The sequence below is a fragment of the Dermacentor andersoni genome, chromosome 10, assembly GCF_023375885.2.
Source record: "Dermacentor andersoni chromosome 10, qqDerAnde1_hic_scaffold, whole genome shotgun sequence".
In the NCBI taxonomy this organism is placed as follows: Eukaryota; Metazoa; Arthropoda; class Arachnida; order Ixodida; family Ixodidae; genus Dermacentor; species Dermacentor andersoni.
This window is the reverse complement of record NC_092823.1, coordinates 65,179,650-65,201,175: the sequence shown is the minus strand read 5'-3', so window position 1 is coordinate 65,201,175 and position 21,526 is coordinate 65,179,650. Positions and strand designations below refer to the sequence as shown.

The 21,526-nt window shown below is 50.1% G+C and overlaps 1 protein-coding gene across 1 annotated transcript in view; it reads left to right on the top strand.

The window, feature by feature from the left end:
- Nucleotides 1-7,710: 7,710 nt before the first annotated feature.
- Nucleotides 7,711-21,526, top strand: part of LOC126543965 (wee1-like protein kinase 1-A) — a 30,136-nt gene continuing 16,320 nt past the window's right edge. Inside the window, exon 1 of the mRNA XM_050191132.3 lies at nt 7,711-8,648. Coding sequence (XP_050047089.1) covers nt 8,113-8,648 — 536 coding nt within the window. The 5' untranslated portion in view covers nt 7,711-8,112. The remainder of the gene's footprint in view (nt 8,649-21,526) is intronic.

The following is a 21,526-nucleotide window of genomic DNA, read 5'->3' as shown; positions in this document are numbered from 1 at the left end:
GTCTTGGTCAGGAACAAGGAACGTTTCACAGTGAGACGCGTTGAGTCATCTATCATGGAGTGATGGGCACGCGGCGACAATGGTGTTCCAATTGTACGGCTCGCGCGATCATTTCATGGCATATATACGGACTTACATACAGAAAGGTTTCGCGGGACGCGGTGACTCATACGCGATGACTCATACGCTATGACTCATACGCGATGACTCATACGAGATGACTCAGACGATGGCACCTTTTCCTTCTCTGACACTTGTGGAACAATGGACTGTCACACAAAACGCGGGGAGTCGTCGCTTAGCCACGCGCTTGGCATGTATACGGACTTACATGCAGAAAGGTTTCGCGGGACGCGATGACTCATACGCTATGACTCATGCGCGATGACTCATACGAGATGACTCAGACGATGGCAACTTTTCCTTCTTCTCTGACACTTGTGGAACAATGGACTGTCACACAAAACGCGGTGAGTCGTCGCTTAGCCACGCGCTTGGCATATATACGGACTTACATGCAGAAAGGTTTCGCGGGACGCGATGACTCATACGCTATGACTCATGCGCGATGACTCATACGAGATGACTCAGACGATGGCAACTTTTCCTTCTTCTCTGACACTTGTGGAACAATGGACTGTCACACAAAACGCGGTGAGTCGTCGCTTAGCCACGCGCTTGGCATATATACGGACTTACATGCAGAAAGGTGTCGCGGGACGCGATGACTCATACGCTATGACTCATGCGCGATGACTCATACGAGATGACTCAGACGATGGTAACTTTTCCTTCTTCTCTGACACTTGTGGAACAATGGACTGTCACACAAAACGCGGTGAGTCATCGCTTAGCCACGCGCTTGGCATATATACGGACTTACATGCAGAAAGGTTTCGCGGGACGCGATGACTCATACGAGATGACTCAGACTATGGCAACTTTTCCTTCTTCTCTGACACTTGTGGAACAATGGACTGTCACACAAAACGCGGTGAGTCGTCGCTTAGCCACGCGCTTGGCATATATACGGACTTACATGCAGAAAGGTTTCGCGGGACGCGATGACTCATACGCTATGACTCATGCGCGAGGACTCATACGAGATGACTCAGACGATGGCAACTTTTCCTTCTTCTCTGACACTTGTGGAACAATGGACTGTCACACAAAACGCGGTGAGTCATCGCTTAGCCACGCGCTTGGCATATATACGGACTTACATGCAGAAAGGTTTCGCGGGACGCGATGACTCATACGCTATGACTCATGCGCGATGACTCATACGCGATGACTCAGACGATGGCAACTTTTCCTTCTTCTCTCACACTTGTGGAACAATGGACTGCCACACAAAACGCGGTGAGTCATCGCTTAGCCACGCGCTTGGCATATATACGGACTTACATGCAGAAAGGTTTCGCGGGACGCGATGGCTCATACGCTATGACTCATGCGCGATGACTCATACGCTATGACTCATGCGCGATGACTCATACGAGATGACTCAGACGATGGCAACTTTTCCTTCTTCTCTGACACTTGTGGAACAATGGACTGCCACACAAAACGCGGTGAGTTATCGCTTAGCCACGCGCTTGGCATATATACGGACTTACATGCAGAAAGGTTTCGCGGGACGCGATGACTCATACGCTATGACTCATGCGCGATGACTCATACGAGATGACTCATACGAGATGACTCAGACGATGGCAACTTTTCCTTCTTCTCTGACACTTGTGGAACAATGGACTGCCACACAAAACGCGGTGAGTCATCGCTTAGCCACGCGCTTGGCATATATACGGACTTACATGCAGAAAGGCTTCGCGGGACGCGATGACTCATACGCTATGACTCATGCGCGATGACTCATACGCTATGACTCATGCGCTATGACTCAGACGATGGCAACTTTTCCTTCTTCTCTGACACTTGTGGAACAATGGACTGCCACACAAAACGCGGTGAGTTATCGCTTAGCCACGCGCTTGGCATATATACGGACTTACATGCAGAAAGGTTTCGCGGGACGCGATGACTCATACGCTATGACTCATGCGCGATGACTCATACGCTATGACTCATGCGCGATGACTCATACGAGATGACTCATACGAGATGACTCAGACGATGGCAACTTCTCCTTCTTCTCTGACACTTGTGGAACAATGGACTGCCACACAAAACGCGGTGAGTCATCGCTTAGCCACGCGCTTGGCATATATACGGACTTACATGCAGAAAGGTTTCGCGGGACGCGATGACTCATACGCTATGACTCATGCGCGATGACTCATACGCTATGACTCATACGCTATGACTCATGCGCGATGACTCAGACGATGGCAACTTTTCCTTCTTCTCTGACACTTGTGGAACAATGGACTGCCACACAAAACGCGGTGAGTCATCGCTTAGCCACGCGCTTGGCATATATACGGACTTACATGCAGAAAGGCTTCGCGGGACGCGATGACTCATACGCTATGACTCATGCGCGATGACTCATACGCGATGACTCATACGCTATGACTCATGCGCGATGACTCATACGAGATGACTCAGACGATGGCAACTTTTCCTTCTTCTCTGACACTTGTGGAACAATGGACTGTCACACAAAACGCGGTGAGTTATCGCTTAGCCACGCGCTCGCATGGACAGCGTTGTTCCAAAAATGTTCCGTGGGCCTTCTTTTAGAAGAATGAAGGAAAGCCACACAGGATCCGATGAGTCAGCGCTCTGACTCACGTGATGCCACCGCCATAGGTTTATTTCGAATGTTCCTTGTCGTCTTTAATATCTGCTGAATAGAAAGCGATTACACTAAACGAATTATCCTATATAGTCAGAGGGCACAATGTTCTAAACGCTGCGGCGGCTTAGCGGCTATAGTGTTGCGTCTCTAAGCACGAGGTCGCGGGATCGAATCCCGGCCGCTGTGGTCGCATTCACATGGGGCCGAACGAAATGCAAAAACGCCCGCGTCCTGTGCATTGGGAGTACGGTAGAGAGTGGTCAAAATTACTGCGGAGTTAATTACCCCACTACGGCGTCCATCATAATCAAATCGTGGGCTAGGCATGTAAAAACCCCAGTAGTCGATTCGACACAACGTTTTGAGAATGGGAAAACGAATGAATGCACTGAAGTTGTTATTCTACAAATTATACGCGGGTAACATTGGATGTCAAATCGGGGAATATTTGTTACTCGTGATGTTTTTTTCGTCTTCTTAAGACACGAACAATAGAGCACACGTTCCCAGGCTGCTGAGAAGGCGCCTTCAGTTTGATCATCACGCGACGTACAATGAGAAAAGGAACTGACGCTACATACTTAGGAAATTATTTTTTTTTATGATTATAAGCATCATCGTTTTTTATGTGCGGAACCATCACGATGCACCCTGCAAAACCTATATGTTTATGCATACTAATATGTGGCGAAAACGTCTGGCCGTCTACCACGGTGACGCAAATATTTTTTTGCTTTTTATGATTATCTTAGAAAAGCAATGATGGAGCTAAAAAAACCAACAAGCAAAAGAGCTGCGTAACTGTCTAGCTCAGATAAGTAGAACAAGTTGCGTACATAAAAAAAAATTACTGTCACGTCAGCTTTTGTCGAAGAGAATTTTTTTTAGTTTAATAACTATTTGAATTTCTTCGTGTTTTTCGCCTGTGTTATATGTAACGTAAATTATATGACAGAGGGGAAAAAGGGGAATATGGTAAGTCTTTGGCCGACGTAAGGTGGGGCAACTACGTACTGCTACTGATTTTATTCCGAATACGTAAGCTAAAATTTATCGGAATCTCTTCCAGCTGGTGAAGACCTGCGAGAGATTAGAACAAAATAAATGCAAGGACGTTCCATATGGTGAACGACCTCGGAGAAGACAATGGTACACGCTTAGTGCAAGACGATAACCGCTTTCTCCTCTTCACGCTTTGCTCCTCGGCGATGATAAGGCGTGGTTTTAGCGTGTATGCACAAGGACGCTCTGCGTAGGAAACAAACGCAAACGGTGAGTAAGCAGGCCGATAAGGACAGCTGTCTTGAGAGCTCCGTTCGTCTGCTCGATGCGAAGAGCAGACGACTTTGATGCGCTGAGGCGTTTTTACGGCCCGTCCCATTGAGGCGGTCAGCGAGCTTGCCATGCATGCGAGATTGCGCGATAGTACTATAGCGCTGACTCGGTCCGCTGTTTTGACAGACTCGAGATTATAACATGCCAGCTCAAGTGCGGGAGACTGCATGAACTCGAGCGTGATAACAGCCTGCGTGACTTGAGACCGCAGTCGTTATAAGTATGTGTACGACGCCACATAATTTACAGACAGTGGCTCCCAGGGCGCCGTATATCGTAAACAGTGACCTACTTCTGTCAGACGGACTTGCATATCAGAAATGAGGACAAATTATAAAAGACATGTGCTACTGCGATTAAGAAAAAAGGAATGCCACGTACCCATCTCGCGGGCTTTGCTTATCTGCAAATGGGACATGATATCGCATACCAAATCTTAATAAATATCGGATAAACGAAGAGAGACAAGGAAACGGAGCTAACTAAAGCAAAGTGCAGCCTTATCTTCTTAAAAGTGGGCGTTCTTTCGCTATTATCTTTACAAAAAGTGTATCGTTTCTTTCTAGAGCTTGTCTGTACTTTGGTCTAGCATCGAGATAACATCACCAATTGATCGTCACTTCTTCAGATCCTCCGAAAAGGGAGAAATCAATATTACTTTTGTTTAATTTTGTCATATATCGAGTGAACAAATATACAGCTTTCTTTATAGATTTCACAAAACGTCTGATTAGCCGGTAATATGCGAGTGCGTTGTGACAATATTGTTCACTGTAACATGCGATGAAGAGAGAGAGAGAAAGGCTCTTTAGTAAAAACAGGAGAGGACTTGCCCGATGGTAAGCCCAGCATGCTACTCTAAACGCGACGATAAATGAAATGATCGATACAAGCATGACGTGTGACGTTTTGCGTGTGACTAACACACGCAAAATACTGAACTGAAGTATATCTCGTTCGCATCAGCCTCTCGCAGACAAAAAAAGAAATTGAAAGAGACCCCAAGGGAACTAGTCCACGGTCCAAGCACAACTACTTCGGCGTTCCAAAAGCGACTCCCGAGCCACATTCAGTCTAGGGTTCTTTTTTTTTTGTTTTTTTTTGTAGCAGGCTCTTTCGTAATTTCAAGACGCCGAAACAGCAAATCAAGTGTGCTGCGTCTTCTCGCACGCCGGCCACAGTGGCGGTACTGTCCGGTCGATTTTATGCAACACCCTAAGAAACGTTTACATCCTTTGAGTCTCATCTCGCCACACAACAATAAACGTCATCTGTCTTGTCCGCATTTCCTTTCTTTGACGCTGCGAGCCGTCTGCTTCCCAGTAACGAACGGCATGCGCGTTATCAGCATGACATAGCATTGCCGACTGTAATGTAGCGGGCGCGGGGTTTTCTAGAAAGGAAACACAAGCAAGGCAGATGACGATTGTCGTTCTGTGACAGATATATACACCCCAAAGGGTGTAAACTTTTTTTAGAGTTAAGCGTCTTGCGTTGGCCAACGTTACGACGAACGCGGGCGCAACACCCGGTCGTTCCTGTCAAGGTCACAATCGCACGTTGCGTGGTCGCGGCAAGTGCTAATAGGTGTGTTTAAAAAAAAGTTATGGGGTTTTACGTGCCATAACCACTTCCTGATTATGAGGCACGCCGTAGTGGAGGACTCCGGAAATTTCGACCACCCGGGGTTATTTAACGTGCACCTAAATCTAAGTACACGGGTGTTTTCGCATTTCGCCCCCATCTAAATGCGGCCGCCGTGGCCGGGATTCGATCCCACGACCTCGTGCTCAGCAGCCCAACACCATAGCCACTGAGCAACCACGGCGGGTCAATAGGTGTGTATGACACTGCAGCTTCGGGTCGGTCATACAAGACACCGCGCTGCGTTGTCTTTCGAGGAACGGTCTCTCTGCGCGTTCCCGCTTCGAACTTGTGAATTTGAAGTAAATCTCTAACGGGCGGCGACATTACGGAGACGCTGCCACCGGCTTTGTGTGAGATCGAAGTAAACGATTTGAGATGGACGGTCGTTTTAGGCGCCTTCTTCCGGGTTCAGGAGAAGCAGGTGTCTTGTAGTGACCCGTCTTTTGCACCGAAGCCAAAACTCGAGAAAATATCCCCCCCCCCCCCCCCCCCCACACGCACACACACAAATAAAATAAGAAGAGGCAGTGACGCACCTATCTTTAAAACAAGCACTTATAAAAGTCGATTCGGGGGCTTCTCTAAAGCAACGTCCACCACGATGATAAAAACAAATGAAAAGAGAGAAAAACAAAATGTGAGATCGAAGTGGTTGACAAACGGAAAGTGTAATTCCATCCGATTCCGACGTGAGCAGCAAGTATGCGCTGTCTTTAGAGAAAAACTAGAAGAATCAAACTATGCATCATTCCAATCAGAGATCCCAAGACTTTATAAAGGAGTTATTCCTATACAATGATAGGACGAGGTAGAAAACAGAAACTAGCTAGAGCTGCCCTAAACAGGGATGCAGAAGAATAAAAGGGAAAAAAAAGGAAGAAAGAAGAAAATAAAATTGCTATCGTTTAAAAAATATGCTCGCAGATAGGAAGGGGTCAAACCAGTTCATCTGACATACGAAGCTCCGTGTTCAAGAGTCCCGTATAAAGTTTCCAGTCAGCCGGGTCTTCCTTCAGGAACCGTTGAAGAGCCCGCGCCTCGATACACGGGTCAAAAGACGCACGATACGGCCATATCAAACGCGCGCCCCAAGAAATTCGCCCACGTGTTTCCAAAACATTGTCGGACGTTCCCCGGGCCTTTACGTCACCGGCTGGGCATTCCAGGCGAAACGGGTGAGGGCAATCCGGTCTCCTCTGGTCTAGATTATTTATTGTTTTTTCCTCTGCTCGCGCCCTTCCCCTCGACGGCGAGATCCCCGGGATGACGGGCGAGCAAGTGGGTGACGTCTGCGAAGGTCGTCGTCTGCTAGCAGACGAAAATATGCCCCGGGCCGGTAATCCCGTGACCATTGAACTTCGTTGCTTACAAGCATGATCATGTGGTGGGTGATGTGACGAGCACGAACGGTTGTATGAGTTATAAATAGAGCGGAGAGACGAAACAAGAGGAGGAACTCGGGGAAAGGTGAACATAAATATGTAAAGACAGCACGCAAGTGTTGTCTCAAGTAATCAGTAGCGAAAATAGGCTCCCGGTGTCGTTGATTTACTTCCAGGAAAAAAAAAATAAAGCGAAGGAAATGTAGCTTAGAAAGGTATTGCAATGCGGGCATTTGATTTAAATCACTGTGCTGTTTTGATTCCTAGTCCGGGTAAATTGCTGATCTGAAATAGCAAAGAAAAAATAGCGAAGTGCTAGATCATAGTAAACAAGTTAAACAACGTAACAGAACAAGGATACAAGCAGACGATGGCAGTGTGAATAAGGCGGTTTTAATTACTGCCAAGCACTGGTTGTCAATCTCCCGCAGGAAACACGGGTTGGAGCGGGGCAGTGCTTTGACGTCAGCGCCGCCACCTTAACGGAAATGAGACGCCAATTGACCCCATTGCCGCGATGATGAATAGTAAATTGAACGAAAGCCAGAGCCGCGCTTACAGAAGGAATGGGACAGCAACAGCGCGAGCGAGCGAGGGAGGAAAAGACAAAAACATTGGCGCAAGTCAGCGACAGAGCCCACGGAGCAGCGCTGGCGCGCCGAAGCTCTTTCCTAAACGGCCGTTACATCGGGAGCCGGCAGGCTTGCAGACGCACATTTTTGAATCCGGCGCGAGATACCCGACGTCACCCGCGCGCCCGCTCAACCGGAGGTGACGTGCGGCAACGCGCTTCGCGATTCGCCCAAAGCCAGACAAGAAGTTTCGTCACGTTTAGCGCGTCGTTCGATTGGCCCGGTTCGGATAGTCACGTGCGCATGCGTCATGCTCGGCTCCAACTTTCGGCGGGAGAACGTCGATTTTATTCCTCCGCGCCGGTAACGACCGCAGCATTTCGGACGTCGTGGTTATCGTGATCGCCCGCCGATGCCGGCCGTTCGAGACTGCCCGCTTACGCCGTGCGCGCCGCGCCGACACCACCTCATGGTGCAACCGACGACGCCGATGCACGAAGGCGGCGGAGACGACGACCAGCCGATGAATTCGAGCATGCATCTGTCCCCCAAGACGCTGTTCCGCGAAGCGGTCGACTCGTCGCCGCCTTCCTCGTCCAGCGACCTGAACAGCTCGACCGACTCGGGCGTCGTGCGCTCGCTGGAACGCTCGCCCTCGGTGCCCGTGCAGATGGTGATGCCGGTGCCTCGTCAGGACACGCCGCCTTACAAGCGCATCAGGGCCCTGCGACTCTTCGGTTCGCCGCAGACTCCCAAGACCCTGCTGCAGCGCGCCGAGGCGCCCAGCACCGTGCACGTTAGCCGGCAGCGGCTCAGCCAGCAGGTGAAGCCGGTCCAGACGGCTCCAACCGCCGCTGCGTTGGCCAACGTGAATCCGTTCTCGCCGTTGCAGACGACCCCGCCGGAGCCGAGACCGAAGAGACCGAGGAAGTGCTACAGCGTGTTCAGGTATGTGCGACCGACGTCAGTCGCCGTTAGTAGTATCGTACTTCACATGTGTGATCTTCGATCGCGGGCCCCTGGAAGAGCGGTGCATCCGAGAACGTCGTGATTCGTATTTGTGGTGCGTCGATTGCTTGTCCCGGTTTACTGCTGGCCACTAATGTTTCCGATGTGACCGTGTTTCGCTTTTGATTTTGCCCTTCGTAATCGAACGCACGTGCGTTCACCGGGAGGGGGCGTGGGACGCGACCCGCCCCCCTCAAGGGTGCTTCGCATTCTGGTGCATACCCTGCACAGATGCTCCCCTTCTAAACAGGCCTAATTTTTTTTTTTTATGAAGCACTGTCAACGCCTGCACTCGTCCAACGTGCATTGGTTCCCACGGTACCTCACTTATCTTGTTTACAAAGTACGCCCCGTGGGGCTGCCTGCTTGCGCTATGAAAAAAATGTTTGAAGGGAAGAGCGGTAGGAAGGGTGCCTGAGCCCCTCCCCACCTTTTTTTTTTTTAAACTTGCGCGAACCCCTTGCTAGGTGCGCTGTTTTTTCTTACCCCAGTTCCCTTTTCTTTTGCCAGAGACCGTTTTCTATTCTCGGTAACAGTATTATCAACGCCCCCTTCCCCCCCCCCCCCCCTCCCCCCGTACTTTTCGTTCGCAGCCTCCGCGATCACGCATCATGTTTTGAACTTCGTGCCGCACCGAGAACGACTCCGAAACGACGACACTTCTCGCTCCTTTCAACGTTCGTGCCACGTTGTGCACTCGTCACCCTATCTTGCGCATTCGTCACAGCATCGCGGCCTTCAAACACAAACGAGCAGGCAAAAGGCACACCTTAGTGTTCCCGCGCACTGTGACACGCAACTGTAGCGACGTGTTTGTTCAGCGCGGTCAGAGTCTTCGCCGACACCTGTTGTTCGCGCCTGGTCGCTCATGCGAGCGCGGAGCGTCTCGCGTTTCCACGGGGACGCCACGTCTACGGGCAAGGCCGTCTCGCGCCCGTTTTCGTGGACGACGAGCGAAGAGGGGAAAGCGAGAAAAAGTGTGCCGACCGAGACGCTCGGCTGCACCGCAAACAAGCCGGCGCAGCTACCGACCCAAGCGATCGCTTGCTTTCTTTATTTTCTGCGGCCATTTTGTTTGCTTCGTGTCGCGCGCCAAAAAATGCGTGGGATTGACTTGTCTAGACACGCGAAAGCCTCACTGTGGCTTGACGGGGCGCCGGGGTTGTGAGCCGAGAAGCCGAATCTCGTCGAATTTAACGGTAGTGCGCCGCGTCGTCTGCTTTCCGACGGGCGGCGGCTGTCGTCTGCTGTCCGGTTGCTTTGGAGAAAGCGGTTGCGGTCAGTTTGCTGTTAGCAGTGGTATGTGCCGTATGTAATGTACTGCGTTAGTTGTGCGTGTTGAACCTTGAGTTCTGTTACTAGTGTTGCTTGCGTGCGAATGTGTATCGTAGCGGATTTCTGAACAGTTTTGTTAGTTTGGTGGACTGCAGCGTTCTCTTCACTTCTGTGGCTCGCTGAAAAGTGTGATGTCCTTGTTTCAGGTGCAGCATGTTAACCGCAGACATGCTGCCTCTTGATCAGTCACCGAACTCGTATGAATAAAAATTCGTTGCATTTTAGAGAGAGCGAAATTCTGCCAACTGTTACAAGCAATTTTGTTTTAGTATGTTTCTGTACGGACGTTTCCAGACTACCCGGACACTGGAAAATTCACAGCAGCACGCACGAAACTTTTGCATTGTATTGCTATCTGGAGTTCGCAGAAGTCATATTCGCAAATTAGTGGTGTATTTCAGAGCTGTTCGGTGTTCGTTCTGGACGTCTCGTAACCTATGTAGTTCGAAGTAATGTGATACTAGCTTTTTTACGCGGGGTGTAATGACATTTTTGACACATTATTTAGAAAGAAAAAAATGAACTGAATGTGAACAATAAAAGCTCGCTCCAAACTGTCGGTCAACCAATTTTCTCATTTAAATGCAACAAACACAATCGAAATCGTTCCAGTTGACACCGAGCCAAATTATTTATTCGGCGGCGAATCTGTTTAGGTACGTAAAGCTTCTTTCTGATTTTTTTTATGCACTGTATCCAACACGCTTTCGAAGGCGTATTGCCCTCCGGCTCAAACGCTTAGTTCTCCCCCAGCTGCGTATAATACCCCAACGGGCTTTTAGAAATAGACAGAGAGCCTGTGTTGTACAGCATTTGATCCGGTACCATTACTATTCTGTGCACTATGGAGGTGACCTTCTTTGGTTCCCGTATGCACAGCGTTAGCGCTTTTAGCGCGCCTTGGAATGCGAGCCTTACCCCATTGACGCTAGCCCGTACACCGCAGCCGCATAAGTAGACGCTACACATTCCGCGGCCTAGACTTGGCGTTCTTTGGCCAAAGATGCCCTTGCGCCATTGAAACCCGACAATCGTCACATTCCGCGGCCCCATTAATCTTATCTCCGCGCGAAAAACAAAAACTCCATTGCCCTGGTATGGCGAGCTCTTGCCGCTCAAATTCTTTTCGTAGAGTCATCTGCGACAACCTTAAGGACGGGCACTCGAACCCCGCACGTTGCTGTGACGTTGCGATGCGGGCTACAGAGGTCTAGGGTTCGTCTTCACGTGCGTTCCTCAGTGGAGCGGAATAAGAAAGCGTTTGTGTGCTCGCAGCTCGTGGGTGCGGTTCCAGCTGCTCGGTACGTTAAGTCGAACTCTTGCATTATACGATCTCCTTTTCACCGTAGCCGGCTTATCGCATACCTTGTTTCTAGGAAGTTTAATCCCGACAGGTTCGACCTCCCACTAATTACAATTGCAGATGACTCCGGCGGAAATCCGCTAGGTGGACGAAGTTTAATGAAATGGGACAAAAATGTTCATACATCCGACTGTAGCTCGAAGCGACAGATAAAACCCTTACGGATTTCACAGAAATCTCTTCGCTCTTGAATAATTCGTCGCCGTCCGTTTCTCGAAGCCCGAGTTCAACGCCGTTTTGGTTCGGTCGCTCTCTCAACCATCTGAGCTATAACAAGGGGGAGAGGGGGCTTATTTTCGGATGACCACTTTCGGCGACACTATCGCGTGACGCAGTTGTACTGAACTAGACAATGGGCTCGTCCGGTTTTGCTCAACCAGCCAATAAGAGCGCTTTGAAAGTGATATTTCCGAAAGCGATCGTGCGACAATACGGCCCCCTATAGTTAGCTCGGGTGGTCGAGAGACCGACCCACCTGAAAGGTGCGTTGGACTCGGGGTTCGATCCCCGGACCGCGACAAATTGTTCAACTGCGAAGCTTTCTTTCTGGGAAACCCGCGTGTGCTTCCTTTGTAGCTTCGCCCTGCTCTCGGGTAGATGACAGTTCTTTCATTTATACCGCATATGCCAATCATCGATCAGGTAATCGAGAAATCTGCAGAGTACAATCAGCCTCTCTGCATGGCTTTCATAGATTACGAAAAGGCATTCGGTTCAGTAGAAATACCAGCGGTCATAGAGGCATTATGTAATCAATGAGTACAGGACGCTTACGTAAATATCTTGGAAAGGATCCACAGATTCCACAGCTACCTTGATTCTCCTCAAGAAAAGTGGAAAGCTACCTCTATAGAAATGGGTAAGGCAAGGAGGCATAATCTCTCCAATGCTATTCACTGCGTGCTTGGAAGAAGTATTCAAGCTATTAAACTGGGAACGATTAGGAATAAGGATCGACGGCGAATATCTCAGCAACCTTCGGTTTGCAAATGACATTGTCCTGTCCAGCAACACCGGGGGCGAGTTACAACAAATGATTGAGGAGTGAGTGCAAGAGTGGGGTTGAAGATTAATATGCATAAAACAAAGATAATGATCAATAGCCGGGCAAGGGAACGAGATTTCAGGATCGCCAGTCAGCCTCTAGACTCTGCGACGGAATTCGTTCACCTAGGTCAACTACTCGCAGGGGACCCTGATCACGAGAACGAAATTAACAGAATAAAAATGGGTCGGAGCGCATACGGCAGACATTATCAGATCCTGACTGGAAGCTTACCACTATCATTTAAAAGGTAGGTGTGCAATCGGTGCATTCTACCGGTTCTGACATATGGGGCAGAAACTTGTAGCCTGACATAGGGCTCGAGAACAACTTAAGGACCGCGCAAAGAGCGATGGAACGAAGAATGTTAGGCGTAACGTTAAGAGGCAGGAAAGAGAGCGGTTTGGATCAGAGCAAACGGGGATAGCTGATAATGTAATTGACATGAAGAGAGAGATAGAGAAAAAAAGGGAGGTAATGCGTAGGTTAGATAACCGGTGGACCATTAGGGTTACAGAATAGGTGCCAAGAGAAGGGAAGCGCAGTCGAGGACGGCAGAAGGCTAGGTGGAGTGATGTAATTAGGAAAAGGTAGTTGGAATCCGTTGTCGCAGGAGATGGGTAATTGGAGATCGCAGGGAGAGGCCTTCGTCCTGCAGTGGACATAAAACAGGCTGATGATGAAGTTAGAATGAACTCAATCGCGAGCGCTGGCCTCAGATCCTTTCTCTTTCCGTACTCCCCCGGCACTCATTTCGCATCTGCAGCAGACGCTAAAACGTAACGCTGTCCTTTGAGAAAAATGATCACCTGGCGGTCATTGGCTGTTGCCTTGTCTCTCGGCGCGTACACAGCTATTGCGGCGCCGTCGCTTGAACATCTGGTACGCGTCCCATAAAATACCGCCTCGTATGATTTTCCACGATTTCGATGCAGCTGCCCGCGCCTTTTTAAACCCTGCGCACAGCGTGGCGTACGCGCGAATTCGTATACGAGAAGTCCATCGTCCCGTAGACCCTAACATGTTCCGAGGTTGCACTCTTTCGTTCTGGTGCTGCACTCGATTCGTTCCTGCACCCAAAGGCAATTTCGATGTGGCAGTATACCGACCAATAGATCCAAGGATATATCGTGCTGCCTCGTTGAATTTGGCCAATTCTGTCGTCGTTAGCCGTATCGAAATTAAAGCGCCTTTGCGCGTTTCACGCGATGCGCTTACGTCTAAATTCCTTCATTTCTACATATCAACTTAAACAGCGCAGTTTGATCTCCGCTATGCATGCTTTCCTTGGCCTTATTTGTTGGCTTCATATGTATGGTTGTTAGTAAAAAAAAAAAAAAAAATGGAGTCCGCTAGTTCCCCTGATTTTTCACGGTCAGTGCTGATTCTAAGTATGAATTTTTTTTTTTTTTTTTGTCAGACTGAACATCCCTCCCTGATTTCAAAAACAAGAACAAATAAATTCTCATCGTTTAGCATTCAAGAGAGAGTGTCACGGAACCGAAGCGTTATACTCAATATGTGCTGCAAGTTTGAGCTCGTAAAATCATGTGCTTTAGTGTGGCATATAGGCGTAAAAATACACGGACACAATTAAGATGGGCGAAAAGGACAATACACACGTTTAGCTCAGCTTTCCGTGGCTCTGTGAATATCTTATGACCGTTACATGAATTGTTACACAAGCACCTTTATTGAGACCTGTCTCGACTGCCTTTGTTTCTTGCTATCATCGTTAGGAAAAGGGCCCTTCACGTTGTCGCGCATAAACATATATCTACGATGGTGGGCTTTCAGAAATTCCGCTCAGGTGCTGCCGCTCAAACACTCCAGTCCATTGTTTCGAGACAATGGCTTCGGATAGAACAAAAACAAAAGTGGTGCTTCACTCACCTCATTGAGTCGATAAACCCACAGCTTCGCGTGAAGTGCATAACGGTCGCGTCGCTAGGCCTAGCGCAGCGCGTCGTCTGCTCATCTCGACCACCTCCTTCGTAGCACAGGGCGCGGAACTGGGGCCTACGCTTAACACACACACACACACAAATGCTTCGATAGCTTCCCGGAGTGATATGTCCAGGAGCGCGCAATTTGCATGCGGGGTTAGCTATCGACGATTTTCAGCGAGCTCTTTGGCGTCTTCGCCGGGTCTTCTTCGTACGCGCTCGGTTTGTTCGGAGTTTTCGACGGCAGACTCGGCGTTACAAGTTGGTTCGTCGCCGACTGTTCCCAATGCATTTCCAGCGCTGTAGTACATCGTTCGAGCATCGTCTGCCACATCAGGTGTCGTTTTTCTTTCTTCGTAAAACTATAGCGTTCATCTCCGTGCGAACTTGCAGTTCTTACCGAACCCGCCGACTTACCCGACTGCAGGTATAGTGTTGCTTCGTCCGTAGCCGTGCGTTCTTGTAGATTTGCTTGTAGTTCAAGGTGACTTTCAACATAGAAGCGCCGCGGGATGTCGTTCGCGCATTACAGAAGTAAAATTTAGGGTGGGTGCGTAGGGGGGGGGGGGGGGGGGGGGTAGGGCTAGTTTCACCAACGCACATGCACGTTCTAGTTTGTCCTGTCGGGCAACGTCGTCGATGTCTGTCGGCGCAAGGGATCGCCTCGACGTCGCGTGGAAGTCGCGTCCTCTGTTGCAGATCGTACCTCGTGGTCTTTTGGTCGCGAGAAATTCCGCCGTGGTGTGGACATCGTGGCTTCTTTTTTTTGCGCGTCGTGGACCAAAGCTAGGCCTGCTCCGATCGCCGAAGCTAACCGCACACTCGGCGTGCCGACTCGACTGCTTCTGTTGCGCGGGTCGCTGCGACCTACGACCTCCCGTGGAGGGAGATGTGTGAGGTGGGGGTGGGGGGGTGGAGGCGGTGCGAGACGCGCCGCCCATTCTGGGAATGCAGCCGTTTGTGGCCAATTTCACCGGAGAAATAGACCGCGTTGTCAAAATGTGAGAGAAGCCGTGATCGGGGCTGCGGCGGGAATGTTTAGAGCGCGTTTGCAACTGGGGAGACTACGATAAGCCGCGCGTTCTCGTTAGTGCATTATGCGTGAAATCCCCGCCGCCTTTGAAGTAGCCGAAACGCCGACATAGTTTTAGGCAGTGACGTTCGATTGAGCGTCGGCTCCTCTTCTGCAGTAGCGCGTACCCCCTTCCACCCCTCTTTATAATTTTATAATCTCTATCTCTCGTTGGCGGCGCACTCTTTGTTGTGATAAGGAACCCAATAAGGGGGGCAGCGATAACGCGTTGTTCCCTTTGGCTACGGTGGATTGAAATTTGGCGTCCCAAACTTGCCACCTACCACGCGGCGTAAAGAACCCCAGGTGGTCAAAATTTCCGGAGTCCCCCACTACGGCGTGCCTCATAATCAGATCGTGGTCTTAGCACGTAAAAGCCGACAATTTTTACCACGTGGCGTGTCTTTCCTTGTCTGAATCGTGTGCCGTTTATGCCGGAGCATTTTCCATTATTGAAGTTTCTTACCGCGAGTGTGCCCAAAGGGACACTTAAGATAACAATATACGTTCAGTCATAGTAGTAAATTACCCTTCCATAATATCAAAGGAAGCCGCCACTACCGCGATTGTGGCGCTGGCGCACCACAATGGACGCAAGAACAGGATAGCGGCTGCACCGGCTTGAAGTTACCGCGTCAGGTCGCCGTGACGTCATAAAGCTTGACAGGCCTCTGCTCGGGCTTTGACTTTTTTTATCGATAAAGGTGGACTGCGTTGCATTACAACAAAAGACTGAACTTTGAGTGTCTAGATAACTCCAGTGGCCCAAATACGATATGTGACGTGCAGGCGCTGGGTTCTCTTCGCGATATCGTAAAAAAAAAAAAAAAATCTGTTTGCCCTTTGTTTTCTTTTCTAGCGATTAACAATTGGCCGTCAAATTAATGAAGACGAAGCTTTGAGCAAACAAGAAAAGGAACTTAATCAGTGTAAGCTTTCTCATCGGTATCCGTTTAAAATAAAGCTTAAAGCAACCAATGCTATCGAAAAACTGTAGAGCCATCAATCAGTTTCATCAGTTCCGCTGTGTTTCCCCAGCGCCGCTTCCGATCAGGTTCGATGAGTGTCCTCCTTTTATTCTTTTTTTCAGCAGGAAATAGCATGACTCACATTGATCTCTACGCCGGAGCATGTAAAGCCTTAATCTCCTGTTACGGTCGCAAACCCAAAATTTCCCCACTTCCGCTTTATAAAAACAAGTTAAAGAGATGGATGAAGGGACGCTGCGATCACGACTGTGCTCTTATAACGTCACGGGGGCGTCGCCCGGGGGTTTCTCGGGTCTTCTGCAACCGGAACTTCGTGTAGTCTGCTCGCATTTAGCTGTCCTTGCACGTCACTGCTTCGCCCGGGGCGGATGCCGGCACTTGTGGAAGCTGGCCGGTTTTATTCCGCATAGGATTTATCTTTTGTTTCGTTCTTAGTCTGTGGAAGTTATCGTTACCCTCGAGAGAGTTATCGATGGCGGCATTTTCCCTCGGGCGGGATACAAAAGGGAAACTGCAAAGCATATAAGGCGTTATCTCTCTCTCTCTCTCCACACACCACACCCCCCTCAATCTCCCAACCAATAACATAAAAAGGAGTACTTGCCGAGACATGTCGCTGGCGATATCTACTGGGTGTTTGTTTTTGATCGACATCTTGTAATGTTGCCGGCCGAAGCTTTCACCTGTGCTAGCAGGTACCTCGATGTTGCGCATGGGGACAGCACAACCTGCAGCACTGTCTTTTCCACGTTACTTTTATTGCAGCCTAGACATAAGTGACATTTTGTTACACGAAACTGCTGTTGAAAGCCATCAGTCTTCACGAAGTACGCGTGCAGGTCAAACCACGTTCAGCAACGTGCTGAGTGGACCTTTTCCATCATATCAGTATGCACGCTGTTTGCCCTGGTGCTTGTCCGTTACTCCGCATGAATCCATGATGGAAAATATCGCGGTCACCTGTCGCTCCTGCAGAGGGCAGGGCGCCGGAAGCGCTGGCGTTTCCGCAATCGGCGGCAGAAGCTCGGAACATTCACTTGCGAACGCAAATCACTTGGGCTGAGAGAGAGAGAAAGTGTGAGAAAGAGAGTGACGAGTCGAAGTCGCCGTTCCGGCCGTTCCGCAACCATTGTGTTGCGTCCATTCTGTTTACAATCACGTCAGCGGCGGGCCTGCGCCGCGCCTGCATGATTGAGATATTGTACACAACGTGTTACCTGGTGTTACGTTGTCATCACGCTCCGTCAGCGTGCTCGCGTACGGCCAAGCCGTTTTGCATTTCTCCATAGCCGGAGCCCAAAACCAATCCATCGTCCGGCGAAACAACTGCGCTTGTTCGTCTGCTTCTTTTTGCTTGTGCCGTCTGTCACGGTTTTGCGTAGCAGACGAGTAAAAAAAGGAAAAAGAACAGCCGATGAGAGACGGACCTGCTGGCTGTCTTCAAGCGTGCGCATGCTCGGCCCCGGTTTCTTCAGCAGAGCTCTTTTTTTTTTCCGCTTGCGCACGCGAGCCATCATTTACCTCGATATCCCGGTGCAGCTGCAATGCTCAATTTTCTCCCGTTCGAAAAACGGACCGACAGGTTTTGGCTTTCCCTGCTGTTTTCCTACTTTCTCTGTCCGTTATTCTGGCGAGCGGCTCGGCTGCATCAGCAGGTGCATCCACTCTCCCTTTGTTTCGCGGTGTCGTCTGCCTTTCTGCCGCTTGTGTCGTCTGCTTCTGGGCGTGCTGTGGCTGCCATTTTGCCGGCTATGGGGGCAACATGCTCGTGAACGGGAGAAGAGTATGCGATTATTCTGTCGGATTCGCGTTTCGTCTGTTTTGCGAAAAACACCTGTGTGTTCAATGCACGCGGCGCGGAACAGACGGGACATAATAGTTCGCGCATGCGGAGGAAATGGAGCCTTTTGCGCCGTCTGTTTTCGTATTTCGACTGCTGTTTTTCCGTAGGGCGTCCCGCGGTTATAAGCCGACCTTTTCTCGTCGCAATTGTTTACCGCGTTTTACGGTTTCGCCTGTCAGGTGCGGATGCCGCTTCCTCTCGGCTACAGGAAATAGCGTTTGGCGCTCTCTTCGCTCATGAGTAACGGTAAGAAGTGAACAACAAACTGCTTTATTTTAGCCATGTGCCGCGAGTAGTCCAGTCAAATAAAATTCCATCTTGCCAGGTGCAACAGTCGTTTATCAATGCCGTTGCCCGTGCATTCGAATGACGTGGTCAAAACGGAATTGTAAGCGCTATGGCACTTAGACTCCATACGCACTTCAATTCTACTCGGGTGATCAAGCGTCACGCGGACAAACTGCATTAAGTTTACTTTTACGCCAGTCGTCACTTTGCGACATGGTCTGACGGCGCTCACGCGCACAATGCCAGCATGCGTTTCAGCTCAGCCTTATCGCCCGACGCAATGCGTCAACTGAACTTTGTTGCGGCTGCTGTAAACGTGTACTCTATAGGCTGTACAAGGCCTTAATGCTAGGTCATATAGTTTCATTTATAGTGACAGACGAAAGCCGCAGACGAAAAGTTTTCGAGCAGAGTGCGCCACATCTGCAGTATAGTTGCATCACCAACTTGCAGACGAAAAAAAAGCCTTGGAGCAGACGATCGAAACGAATGTCACGTCTGCACATGCGTGCGAACATGTTCCACCAATTACCGAGTCAGAAAAAAAGAAAGTGGTGCGTTAGCAGCAAAAAAAACGTTATCTCTGTAGTCATGTATACACGTGTTCTTCGTGTCAAAACGTCAAGCTCAGCGAGTCCATGTCACGAGCCCGCTCGGATTGCTTCCGTTCCGTGCTCATCAGACCGGGCCGTTTACGAACCAAGATGCCTTTTGTTCTCGGTGGAGTCATAAAAAGTTTTACTGCTCGCCCCGATGTCGGGACCGGGCCAAAGGTCCTCGCCCTGTAATTCCTCGGTCCATGCCGGCAAAAATGTGGCTGAATCGTGACTTTTTGCAGCCGCTGGGTGTTTCGTAGCAGACGACGTAATGGCTGTCCTTTCTTTTACGACCGATATAAAAGGGGCTCCTTTTGTTTCACCGCTGTTAGTGCTTGCGGCGGCTCCGGGCATATATACGATCTCGGCATTTGATTCCCGAGGCCTCAAGTGGTTGTAGCAGCGGTTTCTTGTTGTACACCTCGGCATAACGGTTCTCCTTGTGCCGTCCGTCCAGAGACGCTGCTCGTCGCTTTAGTACATTACGGCCGGCAGCGTCGTTATCGTTAGGGGATCGTGCCTTTTGATCAACAGTTCGTTGGAAGCCGGGCTCAGGCCCACTCATTGCTATATGACTGGAGTCTGGAAGCGAGCAATTGTGGCTAAGGAATGGAACGCACAAGTTGGATACAGCACACCATAAATTCATGCGAAATTATATAGTTAAATTAGCACGTACATGCATACTAATGATCATGTCATATGGACAGCGAGAGTCTCCATGGCTATAGTTTGCTAAAGGAGTCTAGTCGCACACAGTCTATAGAGCCGCTTCCTTCTCTGTCTGCAATCGTTTTCAATAAGTCAACGGATCATGGGTTATCAATAAGCAGTCTACTAGTAAACTCGCAAATGGCCCGGCCGTGAGCGCTGCGCCAACCCTGGAGATAATTTGGCTACAGGTAATAGCTTTGACGACAACACTGACTGAATATGGAAAATATAGAAAATAGGAATATGGAAAATATGCACGTTCTCTCATGTTCGCAGTGACGCGCCGATTCTTCGATACCGGTCAACGGTTTCTCGTGCTCGCGGCTGATCTGCATGCATAGTGAAGCGTGAACGCGGCGTTCTCCCCGCACGAGTCTGTGTCCGCAGTGTGACCGGCCTCTCCCGGCTCCAGGTGGGATGTGCTTTCGGACGGCGATGCCTTCCCTTCCGGTGCTCCGGTCGCATCTGCGTCCGGTTCAGCTGAGATTGTGTATGCATCGCGACGCGGTCCGCTGGTCGGTTTTGGAACAGTCCCTGTTTACTCCCCCCAACTCCATCTCATTTTTTTTTTTTCGGTAGACTAATGTCGGCTCGCGGGAGGACGCTGTGAAATGAGCTCGTTCGTCTGTTTGTTGCTCTTTTCGTCGTCTGCTTCCACCCGCTGTCTGACGACTACTGCGTTTGCAGCATCGCCAGCGCTATCGGGCGATGTTACCCGAAAAGCGCATATCATTTTGTGACCAGTAACTGCTCTCGCGAGGTCGAAGCGTTTGACGGTCTGCTTTACAATACTGCTATGCTGCACATTAGTGGACGTGCGCGGCGTTTTGTGCCAAAAAGCGTCTTCTGGTCGAATCTGAGGTCGCATCATCATTAAGCTATTATCATTCGTTAGCCTCCGCAATCTATGGCTTCAAAAAGCGCCAGCAAGTCGACCATCGGAACTCGCCTTTATATGTATAGCCATGTAGAGCCACGTACTTTTCTGTACACTGTGTGTCCGGCCGCCTGAGAACTCATTTTCACGTCGTCTGCTGTCCTCCGGCGCAAGCAGAGCAGACGACGCGAGCGCGTGTCCGTTGGAGCCGCGCCATTCGCCAGCTGGGCAAGGGCCTTACAGCTGGGTGTACGGTGACCCGAAGGCGGTCTGCTGTTGTTCTCCCCCAGGTGGATTGTTGTGGCACGTGCCGGGCAGGCGGCCATTGTGCGGAAGGCGCGGGACGTTACCGAACCCGGGTGACGCTAGTAGGGATAAACCGCAGAGGAAGGAGAGTCTGGAGGGTGGGGTAGTGACCTTCCGGAGCGCGGCATGGGTTCCGTCTCGCCTTTTGTCAACAACTTCCTTCGAGTGGGTGGCGCGTGTTCCAGACGGGTCGCGTGGCCACCCCACAGGATGTCTTCTTTTGAGGAAAACCGAGCGTTGAACGCTGGGGCCTACCAAACGCTTCTCAATCACCTTCCTGCCGAGTCTTTCATCGTGTCGCTGGTTTCCTCTCGCCGTGCTAGGAAGTGGATGCGCACGCCGCTCTAACAGACAAGGAAGAAATGAATAAGGCTTACCTTGTCTGGATTTATGCGGCGTGCGTCTTGTCTTGCTCTGCCGTCCTCTGTGTGATCAAGGCAAACC